Genomic DNA, 14865 nt, shown 5'->3' on the forward strand with positions numbered 1-14865 from the left:
CCACAGGAACCCCAAATTTCAGTAATATTTCTCATAACAATGCCTTGGGTACATCCTTAGCCTTGTTAGTTTGCCAAGGTGTCCTGGTTTCAGCTAGGATAGAGTTAATTTTCCTCATACTAGCTGGTATGGTGCTGTGTTTGGGATTTAGAAAGAGAATAATGCTGATAACACACTGATGTTTTAAGTGTTGCAGAGCAGTGCTTACACTAAGCCAAGGACTTTTCAGCTTGTCACACTGTCCTGCCAGCACGCAGGTTGTGGGTGCTTGGAGGGGACAGACCCAGGACAGCTGACCCAAACTGGCCAAAGGGGAATTCCATATCATCTGACATCATGCTGAACAATTAATACGGGGTGGCTGGCCAGGGTGGGGGGACCAGCTGCTTGGGAATAGGTTGGGCATCAGTCAGCGGGTGGTAAGCAATTGTATTGTGCATCACTTGTTTTGTACACATTATTGTTGTTGTTGTTATTATTATTATTATTATCCTTTCTTTCCTGTCCTAATAAACTGCCTTTATGTCAACCCACAGGTTTTCATTTCTTTCTAATTCTCTCCCACCATCCCAGAGAGGGAGAAGAGAGGGGGAGTGAACGGCTGCATGGTGCTTAGTTGCCAGCTGGGTTAAATCATAACAGCACAGAGTCCTGTTGTGTGAGGGGTTACATAAAGGCTCCCCAAGGGAGTTCAGGTCTAATCAAATGCTTCCGTTGGGAGCACTTTCTGATGGGAGGAATTGGTAATGTACTTTTTTTTTATAGTCATAATTAGGGTTAGGCCACTAGATTACAGGAAGTGTCCTTATTTTCCCTCAAGGGTTCAACAGCAGGCTCGTAGGACACCCTACAGTGCCTTGGGAGACCTGTAGGGCTTCCTAGAGGACACTGGGGGTCACTGGGAGGCTTTCTGGGGAAGCTAGAGGGCACTGGGTGGCCATGTAGACCTATGGAGTATCTAGAGTGCAAGGGAGGACCACAAGAGGCCTCCAGTGTGTGCCCAAGATTGCACTAGAGAGCCCTGCAAGGCATCCAGAGGCCTCTAGACTCCAGGTAGAGTCCTTATTTTGCCTCTACAGTTCAATATCAGGCTCTAAAGACACCTTAGAGTGCCCTGGGAGGCCCCTAGAGCATCCTAGAGGACACTGGAGGTCACAGGGAGGCTTTCCAGGGAAGCTAGAGGGTACTGGGTGGCTCTGGTAGACCTACAGAGAATCTGGAGTGCAGCAGAGGACCACAAGAGGCCTCCAGTGTGCTTGATAGTGCACTAGAAAGCCCTGCAAGGCCTCCAGAGACCTCTGGATTCCAGGAAGAGTCCTTATTTTGCATCTAGTATGCAACAGCAGGCTCATAGGACACCCTAGAGTGCCCTGGGAGTCCTCTGAGGCATCATAAAGGATACTGGGAGTCACTGGAAGGCTTTCCAGGGGAGCCAGAGGGCACTGGGTGGCTCTGGTAGACCTACGGAAGATCTAGAACACAGCAGAGGCCCAGAGGCGGCTCGCATTGTTCCTGTGATTGCACTAGAAATCCCTGCAAAGCCACTGGAGGCCACTAGATTCCAGGAAGTGTCCTTATTTTGCTTCTAGGCTTCAACAGCATGCTCTTAGGACACCCTGTGTGCTGTGGTAGAGGTGCACATAGATGGAAAATTGGAAACACCTCACCTACATGTGCTTGGCATTCAGCCTCGGGGAGAGGTCTCCCACAATACCCATGTCGAGGTGATCGGACCCCAGGACTCAGAACTGGGCTGCAAACAGGTTTAAAGGGTTCTGGTTGGAGTGGTGGTGGCACATGTAGGGGCAATCAGCAAACAAGCATAAAGCAGCATCACAGTGGGTGCAAGGACTGGGGCACCCAGCATACATCTGCCATCAAGAGTGGGTCTGGAAAGCAGCCTAAATGGATGGGGTTAAGCCTGCAGAGATGAAAACTCCAGCATTTGCTGATGTGAGACGAAGCAGCCAGGACAGGTTTGGGGGCACAGGAATAATAAAAGACAGAGCTTTGGGTCTCCTCTTTGGGGTTGCTCACTTCTCTACACCCTCCACTCTCCTTTCCCATATGGAGGGGGCGCCCTACTCATGGATGATGGTGGATCCCCCAAAGCAGCATCATTTCAAGTTATGTTCCCCAGAGTTGTGTCATACCCCCCCCCCCCCCCCCCCCCCCCCACCGATTTGCTGTTTATCCCACCTAGCTTTTAAAATGAGCTTTCAATAAGGTGCACAGCTTCTTCTCATTGGGACCCCTATCCCTGGGTCTGTTTAAGAGTTATGTGGACATGGCACTAGGGGATGTAGTTTAGTGATGAGACTTGGGAGGTCATGTTGATGACTCGATGATCCTGAAGATCTGCTCCAATCTAAGTGATCCTATGATTGTCACTATTGCCTCCTAAATGACCTCAATGGAAGATTTAAACCATATTGGGTTGGGGTCAGAAGCCCTGAGTTACAGAGCAGGGCTGGAAACACCAGTGGTTTCTTAATATCTCAGTAACAAACTTCTCCCACAGGCAACTTTTCAGCATATATCACCTTTTTTGTAGTATCAACAAGCCCCCCACCCCCCCACCCCCCCCAATATATATATATATATATATTTGCTATATATATATATATATAGCAAATGACAGGCTCCATGTGTCAGAAAGAGATCCTTACCACAATCCAGCTTGTGAACCTGAAAACCAAAGAAGAAAATTGTGGCACAAGCCAGGACAGAGCTGCTGCAAGGGAGGCAGGAGCAAATCAACATCTTCACATCCACCTTCACTGGGGAGAGGTGAACAGCAAAAAAAATGTATATATAAATCAGTGAAATGAGCTGAGCATGGTGCAAAGAACCATGCTCAGATTTTCCTAGAGGAAACTTGCTTGCAAGAACCTGCAGAATGAGGCAATTGTTTAAATAAAATAAAATAAAATAAAATAAAATAAAATAAAATAAAATAAAATAAAATAAAATAAAATAAAATAATATAATTTAAAAAATAAATAAAATATGGTTGGATTGGGCCGGTGAGATTTGTGTCCAAGCTGTGCTGACAAGGAGGTAAGGTAGCTCCTCCTCCATGGGCACCATTCACACCTTCCCAAGGGAAAAATAAATAAATAAATAAATAAATAAATAAATGGTGTTCCTGGTCCTACAGACTGGGCACTGCTCTCACATCTCTGCAAGGGCTCCCTTGGAAGGGAGTTTTTTGGGGGAGAAAAAAAAAAAAAAATAAACAACTCCAGTTTATGATGCTCCTTAGAACAAGGGGGAAAACCTGCAATTGAAATAATCTTTAAGAGGGTGGGGTATACAAAGAAGAAAAGCCTTCTTCTCACTCCTGTGTTTCTCCGAGATGTGGTGACACCAGGTAAAGCTGCCAAATAAGGGTCATAATTATTTTGGGCGGACACACACCTAGGAGGAGGGTGACCTGTGATAGATGCCACAGGACACTACCTAATTGGTTGCAGCTTGAAAATAACTCATCCCAGATTCAGGCTGGGCTGGGGTCCCCTATTGCTGGAGATCCCCAAACCCTCTATAGCTGTTTGAACACACACACACGCACACACACCAATCCTACATATAAACTGGGGGTCCTCCAAGCCCCAGGACCCTGCTGTACCTCTCCTGAACCTATCCAGGCTGCTGCTCCTCAGGATGGAGAAAGTATCGCCGCTTGGGCCTGCAGTCCTGCCCCCCTTGCAGGTTGCTGGGGCCTAAGAAGGAGGGGGGGTCAGAAAATCCCAGAGGCTGTGAGGGCATAGGCTAGCTCCTGCCAGCTTCCATAGTTCACTAAAATTGCCTTCTGCTTCCTGCCTTCTGATCACAAAGGGTGGAGCTGAACCTGAGATCTGCAAACCCACAACTCACAGGAGCCTCAGAGACACCTTCCCAAGGCCAAAACCAGAACCTCTGAGCTCAAACTGACTCTTCTCCATGCAGATCTCCCTCTAGAGCATCATTTCTGCACACCCAACCCAGCAGAGCAGAGGAGAATCCTTCCCCAGCACAGGGGCATCCTGCAACTCAATCAAACATTGGGGCACCTGTAGCACTCCAAAACCTTCATGCTGCAGGGTGTACATTGCTCCCACTCACAGCACGTGCTGAAACTAGGGAGGCTGAATTTAGGAGCAAAAAGCAACCAAGATGTTATATATATATTTATATAAATATAGGTTTTCAGCTGTGATTTTTAATTCTCTTTTAAAAAATAATTATTTTTCCCCTATGCCCTCCATATTTTTCCATATGCTATTTTAGCTATATTATGTATTTATTTATTTATTATTATTTAAGCTTAATAGCTATAGGGCTGTTTTTCCATATGCCTTCTCCTGTTGCAGGCATCACCTTTGCAAACATCTTTTCTGCTGGCATTTCTCCTTCCTCAAAGCAGGAGGCATACACAGACACAGGATGTGGTTTCATTTGGGGGCAGCAGGCAGAAGAAAGCATTTAAAAGCAGTGACAAGTTCAGAACATCAGCAAATAGCAGGGGACTAGCTCTGAGCTCCTGCTAAAGCAAACACACTTGCAGAAATGGGCATGAGTCCGAGCATGGCCGGCTGCTCCGAACAATGTGAACTATCTGAACAAACCTTGCCCCATTCCCTGTGACCTCCCCTTGTGCTTCATGCAAGAAAATGAGAAAATGCCACTCCAAGAGGGTTAAATTCTTACAGCCAGATGAAGCAAGTGGTAGTTTCATTTCTCATGTCAGCCTTCCCTCGTTTGCTTGCTTTGCTTTCATCCACACTTCTGTCTATGTTTAATCTCAGCCAAGCAAGACTCGGTGCCTGCCAGCTGCTCTGATCAAAGCATCAGGCAAGGAGCACATCCAATGTGTGGCATATTTAGGATGGGTGACGAGGTTGTGTGCCAAACATGCCTTCTCCCAGGCAGCAAGAAGCAAGTACTCCTCAGTAAAAGCCTTTATCTAGGGTTTTCTGCTTGCAGATCATCTCCACAAGCCACAGAACTGCTTTCCGGAGCCTTGTATCAGATTAGTAAGCAGGCTCAAAAAGTGCTGGAAGGGGAATAAATGCACCAAGACACACACAACATTTTTGCATTGCTGATTTCCTCTTGGTTTTTACCCTTGACTCCATCTTATCCTGCATTTAGGACTACACACCACCTCCACATCCTGTATAACATCAGATTTTGGATGAGGGTCCCTCAGAGCCCTCAGAGCCCTCTTTTCCTCATTGCAGGGAAGAGTTTCCCTTTGCCACCTCCTATTTATATATATCCCAAGTATCCTATAATATCCTAAGTATCCTATAATCCCCTTTCCCTGGTCAGCAAGGATCCAGGCTAAGAGCAAGGGATGAAAGGAGGTGCTGGGTTATCAAATGAGGAAAGAGATCAAATCATGACCCATCCCAGGCAGCTGAGCTGCACAAAGATGCCTGCAGCTATCACAGAGCCTCAGACCTCGAATTAACCACAGTATTATCTTTTAGAGCAGAAGAACCAGCATACTCTCTTTGAAGCCAAGGAGGAACCAGAATATTTTGTTATTCCTGAAAGTGCATGAGCCTGGGGATTTCCTGCAGTGCTGGAGACTTTGTGCCCTGTAGCGAGCGCTTTACACATCCTTGTGCCCACCAGCAGCACAGCAGCAGCAGGATGCATTGGTGCAATAAAAATACACGGCCAAAAGTGATGCATTAACACCTAGGTCACGCTTTTGCAGAGAAAAAATGTGGGGATGCACAGGCACATGTGCTTCTGTGCGTGCCTGGGTGCACCCATGTGTACGTGCACAACCCAGGAGCTGTAAATATTAGGGATGCAGACAATTTGTTTCTCCTGCACACCTCAAAACCCCACCATCCTGCTGTTCCCCAAAAAAACCTTCCTGCTGTTTTGGGGCTGCTGCTGATGGAGGGCATCATAGGTGGCGCACTGGGGATCCAGCTGGGATGTAGTTAATTTTCTTCCAGCAGCCCCATGGTGCAGTGCTGGGGTAAATCAATGCTAACACGTGGACAGCTGTTTGCACTGAGTCAAGGTCTCCTTTGATTCTCATCTGCACGAGGGGACACAAACAGGCTTAAGCTAACCACAGAGACATCTTTCTCAGCTTTTAAACAGCGAGGAGGGGGTTTAGGGAGACAAAGTTTGTTCGAGAGGTGCCTGGGCACCCATCTACCCATGGGAAGTGGTGAGTAGCCTTCACAACACCTTTTTTCTGCTTTTTTTTTTTTTTCCTAATTTCTTTCTTCCGCTTCTCCTTTCCTTACGGAGCTACTTTTATCTTGGACCCGGGGTGAATCTGCTACCGGGGGGGGGGGGAGGAGGAGAAGGAGGAGGAGCGGAGGGGTAGGGGGGTGGGGGGAGGGAGGGAGGAGGAGGAGGAAGAGGGGAGGAGGAGAAGGAGGGGGAGGAAGAGAGAGAGAGAGGGAGGAGGGGGAGGAGGAGAAAAAGGAGAAAGAGGAGGAGGAGGAGGGAGGAGAAAGAGGAGGAGTGGAAGGGTGGAGGAGGGGGAGTGGAAGGGACGGGAGGAGAAGGAAGAGGAGAAGAGAAGGAGGAGGAGAAAAGGGGGATGGGGAGGAGGGGGAGGAGGAAGAAGGCTCTCATTGGGAGCTGCCCCGTTGGGGACCAGTGGGCAGCGGGAAGCCCCCACCGAGCACCCCAGGATCCCCAGAGCCCAGACCCAGCTCCCCGTAGCCCCCACAGCCCCATGAAGCTGAAGGTGGGAGCCCAGCAGTGTGCGTGCTTCTTCCCCCAGAGTTTCTCTCCCAGAACACTTCAGATGGGGAGGAAGAGGAGGCACCAGCCACAAGTCCCTTGGGCACGTGGGTAGCAAGGAGGGGGGGAAATGATGGAGCCTCGACCCCAAGACACTGCCCATCGTTGTCACCACTCCTTGATGCAGTGGCTCCTCCCAGAGCTATGGGGCAGGCTGGATTCGGGAGTGGGAGCCCTAAAGGTGCTCGGGATCCATGGCCAAACTTTGCAGAACAGGGTTTTTGTGTCTCTGTCTTCATCCTGTGATAAATTAGTGGGGGTTTGTTCATTGTCTTTGAGGAATTTGGAGAATCTGCTGGGGAGAAAAGGTTGTAAAATTTAATGGCCTTGATAAGGGAGGAAGCAGGAGGGGGTGTTGGGTGAACATCCTTGAGTTAAACCAGACTCTGTGAAATTCCTTACCACAAGACATCCTTTTTGCCGCTTCACTACCCCCACCTGAACACGAAGCAGAGGAATAATGACCCCCCCTCTCAACAATAGACTGTGCAGCCTCAGCCAGTTCAACAAGTCCTGATAAGCCGGAATTCAACTGCTATAAAACAGCAACACTGGAAAGGGAAGTTGCGTGCTGTTGCGGAGCAGAGACTCCCCAGCCGCCCAGCGCTGTTTTGCTTGTGTCTGTTTACTTGATTAATAAAATAATTTCAATAGACCAGTAAATTGTGTGGTCTAATTTATAACAATCCCTACAGCTGACAATGGCCTGGAGGATGAGAAAGGGGAAAAAATGGAGACACCAAACGGATCAGAGCTGTGTTCAAGACAATCCAAGGGGAACTTGGCCCAGAAGGCAAACTCAACACCACAACGCCAACCATGGTGAAGCTCCAAGGAACCAAGTGGAGAAGCGAGGCTGGAGCCCTGTGGCCACCAATCAATGAGGACGGGTGGAAGCCCAAAAGGCTGCCAGAGGGATCCCACGATGGGGAGATCCTATAACATCAGAGAGGCCAGGAGGCCGGGAGGCACAGCATGTGGAACCTCCTATGGGTGTCCAGACTGTGGGAAGACCTTCAGCGGGAGGTCGTTCCTCGTCCCCCACCAGAGGATCCACACCGGAGATGGCCCTTCACATGCCATGAGTGCGGGAAGGGTTTCCGAGTGGGGTCGTCCCTCAACAAGCAGCAGCGGATCCACACAGGGGAAAAACCCTACAAGTGCTCAGTCTGTGGGAAGAGTTTCCGCCTCAGCTCCACCCTCAGCACCCACCGGAAGGTTCACACCAAGGAGAAACCCTACACGTGCTTGGTGTGTGGGAAGGCTTTTCGGGTGAACTCATACCTGCTGGCACACCAAGCCACCCATGGTGTGGACAACCCCTTCCAGTGTCCCGCCTGCGGGAAGCACTTCAGCATGAGGAGGTATCTGGCCATCAGGCAGTGGATCCACATGGGAGAGAAGCCCTTCAAGTGTCCAGAGTGCAGGAAGGGTTTCAGCCAGAGATCCATCCTCATCATCCACCAGTGGACCCACACTGGGGAGAAACCCTACAAGTGCCCCGAGTGCAGGAAGGAATTCATCATGAGCTAGGACCTCGCAGCCCACCGGAGAATCCACACCGGGGAGAAACCCTACAAGTGCCTCAGCTGTGAGAAAACCTTCCGCCTGAGCTCCCACCTGACAAGACACCAGCGGTGCCACACCGGGGAGAGGCCATACAAATGCACCGACTGCGGGCAGAGCTACACCGACAGCTCTGGCCTCATCAAACATAGGAGGCTCCATGCCGGGGAGAAGAAGTCGACACAGCACAGCTCAGGGAGCAAGGAAGAGACTCTACAAATGCTCCTGCTGCGGTAAGATCTTCAGTATGAAGTCAGCCCTGATGGTCCACCAGATGAGCCACACCGGAGAGCGACCCTACAAATGCCCCAAGTGTGAGAAGACTTTCAGCCACAGCACGGCCCTAGGAAAACACCAGTGGGTCCACACCGGGGAGAGACCCTTCAAGTGTCCCGACTGCGGGAAGGGCTACACTGATGGCTCCACATTGCAGAGGCACCAGAGGAGCCACACCAAGGTGAGACCCTATAAGTGTCCCGACTGCGGGGAATGCTTCAGTGTCATCTCTGCTCTCCTGAAGCACCAGCGGTTCCATACCAAGGACAGGCTTTACAGATGCCCCAACTGCGAGAAGAGCTTCCACTCCAACTTTCTCCTTGTCACCCACCAGCGAACCCACACAGGAGAGAAACCCTACACCTGCCCCACCTGCGCCAAAGCCTTCCGCCAAGCTTCCCACCTTACACGGCACCAGAAGATCCACACGAGGAGTGGGGCTGTCACTGCATGGCGTGCAATGGCCCCATAGCAATTCCAAGCAGCACTCAGCAATGGCACAGGGACTGATCCAGGAATCTCAACCACCTCAAGCCCTCTGTCTGCCACAAGTCATTCATCCCAAGAAGCCTTGTCCTGTATGCTGCCAGCCTGGTAAGCACTGTAGGGTACGTGCTGCTCACCCAGGTGTTAACCAGTATTAACCAGTTACTGGTTACAGCGTGACCATGCCACCTTTCTGTAGCATGACCCTTTTTTTTCTCACCCAGTTAATACACCTTTGGGTTAAGGCTGCAACCACTCTTGTATTTTAAGTTTTTATTTATCCTTAGTTCCTATTCCTATTCCTTTGTCCCTGAGTCCCTCTCCTACTCCCCTTCCCAAACTGACTCCTCCAATTATCCTGCCCAACTCACCCTCAGCTTCACTCCCATTGTTACCAAAGTCAGTCCCAGAAAAATCGTATGTAACCACTACTTTTGGATCATAATTTGTCCTTTAAATGTGTAGAGCTGGCACTGTTAATTAGTGCATCCAGACTGAACCTTCTTGCCTCCTGCTGGCCAAGGATGGCTCTGTTATCACACTCTAATTCTGCTCAGCTTATGCCCATACAAAGATTTTACAGGGTATTTGGGGACTTTATGGTGTATCTGGGGACAGGCACAGGAGTGCTTTATAGTATTGATGCTGAAGTCCTGGCCAATAAGCTAGACACAATGACTACCTCACTGTGCAATTGTCTCATTTGCTTACAATCATCATTTAAGTTGGGAATGGGACCATAAAGGTTAACCCTTCATGAGAATGTATAGACCATGGTGACTGTGTGTTATTGCTAAATGTCAAGGGAATGTTTCCTCGGCTTTGAGCTGCCTTCAAACCCAACCGTGGGTGCAAGCTGAAACCATAAGAGAAGGTGATACCTGCTGAAATTCATGGAGGTGCCTGAGCCAATGCTGCCAATACTGAATGCCATGGACAAGCCCGGTGACACTTGGCAAATTTTGCTTGCAATGACTTAGAACCATATGAGATGCTGAGGGTATCAACCCCTTCTTTGGATTCCCACCAAGCTGGACCCATGGTCTGTTATCCCGTGGATCACCAGCAGGCAAGGAAAGGATGGTGACTGGTAGATGCTGAAGATTGCATCCCCAAGTCAAGAGTTTGGGTGTGAAGGGAAATCCTGTCAAACCCCTGATCTGTGCCTTAATTCACTTGGGGGGATCCGTCCCCATTGTGTCACAGCGATCCCAGTGAGATGATGCTGTGTATGTTTACAATCTTTGGCTTATTTTGGGTGTATTGACTCTGTGTAGCCATGCTACAAGTGTTCATCTTTGTTTCCATAAGTTTACTACCCAACCTACTTGTGATTTTAACTGCACTGCCCCAGTTACCACTTATCAAGCACTGTCAACTGTACTCTTTACCACATATTGCCCCTATCCCTATCAGTGTGAATTTTTCCCTAATTGAACAATAGGGAAAGGTCCAAGTCACTTGGCCAAAGGAGCCCTGATAACCACGGTCATGTAAGTCTTTTCATGCCCAGATATTAATTTTAGTCCGGAATTAGTGAATTACTGGATTTTCTGTTGTTTCAAGCCAGAAAATTGTGCTACTGTTTCTCATACTGTTATTTTGAAATAAATAGATAGTTCCTAAAGCTGTTGGTCTAGTGTCTTTTACCATATCCCAAACCTATAGCTCAGCAGGGCTGTCTCAAGCTCCCACAGCCTGGCTGGGGGGGGAGGGGGGGGGGGAGGGGGGAATTCATGGCTCTGCTAATGAGGAGGGACTCATTTAACCACAATAACTCATTTGCTCATCTATCATGGTACCTCCAGTAGCCAGCCAACAGGTCTGCTAACTCTGGTTTCTGTGCCAAAGCTTCCAAACAGGAATCACACTGTTTGATTCCGTGCTGCATTTTTTTAGTCTGAGATGCATTTTTTTTCTGAAGAAATGCTAGATGCAGTAACTAGAGAACAAAAAGTACAAAACCACAATTTTCTTTAACAAAATAGCTCATTCTGTAGGAGAAAAAAAAAAAAAAAAAAAAAAAGGACTCACTGCAAAGTGTCATTCAACAGCTCATGGGATGTTACAGGTTCATTAATTTCACCCCAAATCCCACACTTGTCACTTTGCTGAAGCAAAGCCACCCAAGGAAGAGCCCTATAGTAGCCACCAGCCCCTGCTGAGTGTAAGGAAAATAATAATAATAACACAGCTATTCCAAAATCAGCTTCAAAGTACAAAAGTAGATAGACTTTTCCTCTTTTCTAGCATGAAAACCAAACAGAAACCATGCAGGTGGAGAAAGCAAAATGCGCTGAGCCTCTCAGCATGGCTTTGGGTGTGAAATTCCCCTGTGACTGGGGTGCCTTTGTCCACACGGCAAGCAATGCACGGTCCCCACCCAGTGGACATTTGGGTAAAATGGGGGAGCTGTGAGTAGAAATGCAAGCCATGAGCCCCTCTGCATTGATTTCCATGTGTGTTTTTTTTCAGTGGGGAAAGCATCTGCTCTGTGCTTCTTTCCCAGATTTGCTGCATATTCACGGCCTTGCCTTGCAATGCTGCCAGGCACTGCTGCTCCAACTGGTTTCCACTGGAGCAACCTGATTTGGAATAGGCTGCCCAGGGAAGTGGTTGAGTCAACATCCCTGGAGGTCTTTAAAAGATGTTTAGATGTAGAGCTTAATGATATGGTTTAGTGGAGGACTTGTTAGTGTTAGGTCAGAGGTTGGACTCGGTGATCTTGGAGGTCTCTTCCAACCTAGATGATCCTGTGATTCTGTTTTCTGGTCCCTGCAGCCAGCTCTGCGACAAGAGATGCATTTCTCAATTCCCTGTTGCATATATATGTGTATATATATGTGTGTATATATATATATATTACATATATATATATATATATTTTTTCCCAGCTAAATTTCCTGGGATCCAAGTGCCAGTGGGGGAGACCAGGATTTGGGACCAAAAATCTGAGTCGAGCTGCTGGAGTGATGCACCGTGTCCATAGAGATACAGGTTCCCCCAAACCCATTCCATCCAGCTCAGAAGGAGCAGGATGAGACCAGTGGTGCTGTCTGTGTTGGTGTGGATGCTCTGTTTGACCAGACACATATAAGAATACACACATGTATATGTGCCTACTGACTGCATTTTAAACCTTGCTACCAGTTGGACCTGGGGACACAGGGTCCAATCTGTGCTGATGTGTTCTCCTCTAACAACCCCCTTTCTTCCCATCTCCTCCAGTAAATTCAGTAAATTCCCATTTCTTCCAGTAAATGTCCTGAAATTCAGAGACAAAGAGGGGAGGAATCTGGGGGGGTGAGGGGCAGGGAAGCTGCTCAAAAGAGCCCCAGAGATGCGCAGCCTGGATTTTGGCTCAGCACAAGGAACCGGGGCAGGGCAGCCGGGTGCGAGCATCCCTTCAACGCCCCACCCCACCCCAAATAATTATTGACAAAACCATAAAATACTGACACCCTTCTCTTTCAGAGATGCTCCAGTGATGCTGGGAGAAGGAACTCTCTTGGGCTCTGCTGTCGCCTTTGTTTCAGGCACAGAGAGATTCTGGGCTGCCAAGCAAAGCTGCAGATGCTAATCCTGCCCTTCCAGCAAGGGGAAAAATGCACTGTGCCCCGCTCCTGCAGGATTTGGTCCAAGAGCTGCCCTTAGGATAGCTCAGGGCGAGGGGACTGCGGGGCTTAAGGGTGGTTGCAGCCCAGCTGCCTGTGCAGAGGCACAGGAAGGGGCTGGGACAAAGTGAGAAGCTGGGAAGAGAAATGTGCAGCCCTGGGCTCAAACCAGGACAAACCCTGAGCTGGAGCTTGCAGGTACCGCAGCTGCGCTGGCCTCTCCTCCTATATATATTTTTTTTCCCAGCTCTTGTCCCTTTTCTGTGATGCTCCAGGAGGAACTGGGGGAAGGACATATGTCACCAGATGGAGGGGATGGCGGAGAAGCCGCCTGAATACTGCTGGGTGGGAATATCACGCAAATCCTCACTACGCAAGCCCAAAGCTCCAAAAGGTGATGTCAGGGGTAGAAGCAGGCCCACAAGTGACCCACTTTGGTCCAGGTTCAGCCAGACCCCCCCTCCCCTGCACCCCAGGCTGTCTCCAGCACCCAGCATCTATCCTTCTCACCCAAATGTTCCTCGTTTACCACTCACACCCATGGGCACAGTGTACCCACTGTACTGGGGGGCATTGTCCCTACTCACAGAATCACAGAATCACAGAATTTTCTAGGTTGGAAGAGACCTCAAGGTCATCAAGTCCAACCTCTGACCTAACGCTAACAGCCCTCCACTAAACCATATCCCTAAGCTCTACATCTAAACGTCTTTTGAAGACTTCCAGGGATGGTGACTCCACCACTTCCCTGGGCAGCCTGTTCCAGTGCCTCACAACCCTTTCAGTGAAGAAGTTCTTCCTAACATCTAACCTAAAACTCCCCTGGCTCAACTTAAGCCCATTCCCCCTCGTCCTGTCACCAGGCACGTGGGAGAACAGGCCAACCCCCACCTCGCTACAGCCTCCCTTGAGGTACCTAAAAAGAGCGATAAGGTCACCCCTGAGCCTCCTCTTCTCCAGGCTGAACAAGCCCAGCTCCCTCAGCCGCTCCTCGTAGGACTTGTTCTCCAGGCCCCTCACCAGCTTCGTCGCCCTTCTCTGCACCCGCTCGAGCACCTCCATGTCCTTCTTGTAGCGAGGGGCCCAAAACTGAACACAGTACTCGAGGTGCGGCCTCACCAGAGCTGAGTACAGGGGGACGATCACCTCCCTAGCCCTGCTGGTCACACTGTTCCTGATACAAGCCAGGATGCCGTTGGCCTTCTTGGCCACCTGAGCACACTGCTGGCTCATATTCAGCCGACTATCCACCATCACTCCCAGGTCCTTCTCTGCCTGGCAGCTCTCCAACCATTCCTCTCCCAGCCTGTAGCTCTGCTTGGGGTTATTGCGCCCCAGGTGCAGGACCCGGCACTTGGCCTTGTTGAACTTCATGCAGTTGACCTCAGCCCATCGATGCAGCCTATCCAGATCCTCCTGCAGAGCTTTCCTACCCTCAAGCAGATTGACACACGCACCTAACTTGGTGTCATCTGCGAACTTACTGAGGGTGCACTCGATGCCCTCGTCCAGATCATCGATGAAGATATTAAAGAGGACTGGCCCCAGCACCAAATGTGTCACCAAATGTGAGGGTCCGGCCACACTGATTCAAGACTTCAAGCCCAGGGCAGCATGAGATACCCCCCCTTGGGGACACCCTGGTGTGTCATCCCCTGCTGCTCAAAGCCTTGGGGATTTCTCCCCATCCCAGGTAGCTGCTTTAGAGGATGGGGGACGGGTTCATCCTCACCCCATTCGGGGGAACAGCAACCATAACTCCATCAGGCAGACCCTGGCTTCAATGGGACATGGGCAACTTTTATAGTGTTTTATAACCCCAGACCAGTGCAGGAGAGGTAAGTGGCTCTGGTCTTACTGGGTGGCAAAACCAGGGTGATCCTAATGCTCAGAGACCCCCAAAACCCTGCAGGAATGCACATAGCTCTGAAAGCCTCCAAAAGGACCAAATCTCCTTGATTTTTCTTGGCTTTTTTTTTTTTTTTTTCTCTTACCCTCTTCCCCCCTCCCCTTCCTCCCACCCAGGGAAAGGTCTGGGTTATTCACATGCCTGCTGTTTCCCAAAATCTTCCCCCCTGTTTTCCCCCTCCCAAGCTCTCCTTTCCCTGCCAGAACTCCTCACCAGCTTCTCCTCCCTCTCTTGGGGACAATCCCA

General features: G+C 49.6%; 1 protein-coding gene across 1 annotated transcript; it reads left to right on the forward strand.

Moving 5' to 3' along the window:
* The first annotated feature begins 6587 nt into the window (after positions 1–6587).
* On the forward strand, positions 6588–10723 carry LOC311425262 (uncharacterized protein). Its single transcript, XM_084500925.1, has 3 exons — positions 6588–6815; positions 7464–8273; positions 8358–10723. Exons 2-3 carry the CDS (start codon positions 7744–7746, stop codon positions 8569–8571), a joined length of 744 nt encoding a protein of 247 aa, XP_084357051.1. The 5' UTR covers positions 6588–6815; positions 7464–7743; the 3' UTR covers positions 8572–10723.
* Positions 10724–14865: the final 4142 nt, after the last annotated feature.

The sequence above is a fragment of the Aythya ferina genome, assembly GCF_964211825.1.
Source record: "Aythya ferina genome assembly, chromosome: 30".
Classification (NCBI taxonomy): Eukaryota; Metazoa; Chordata; class Aves; order Anseriformes; family Anatidae; genus Aythya; species Aythya ferina.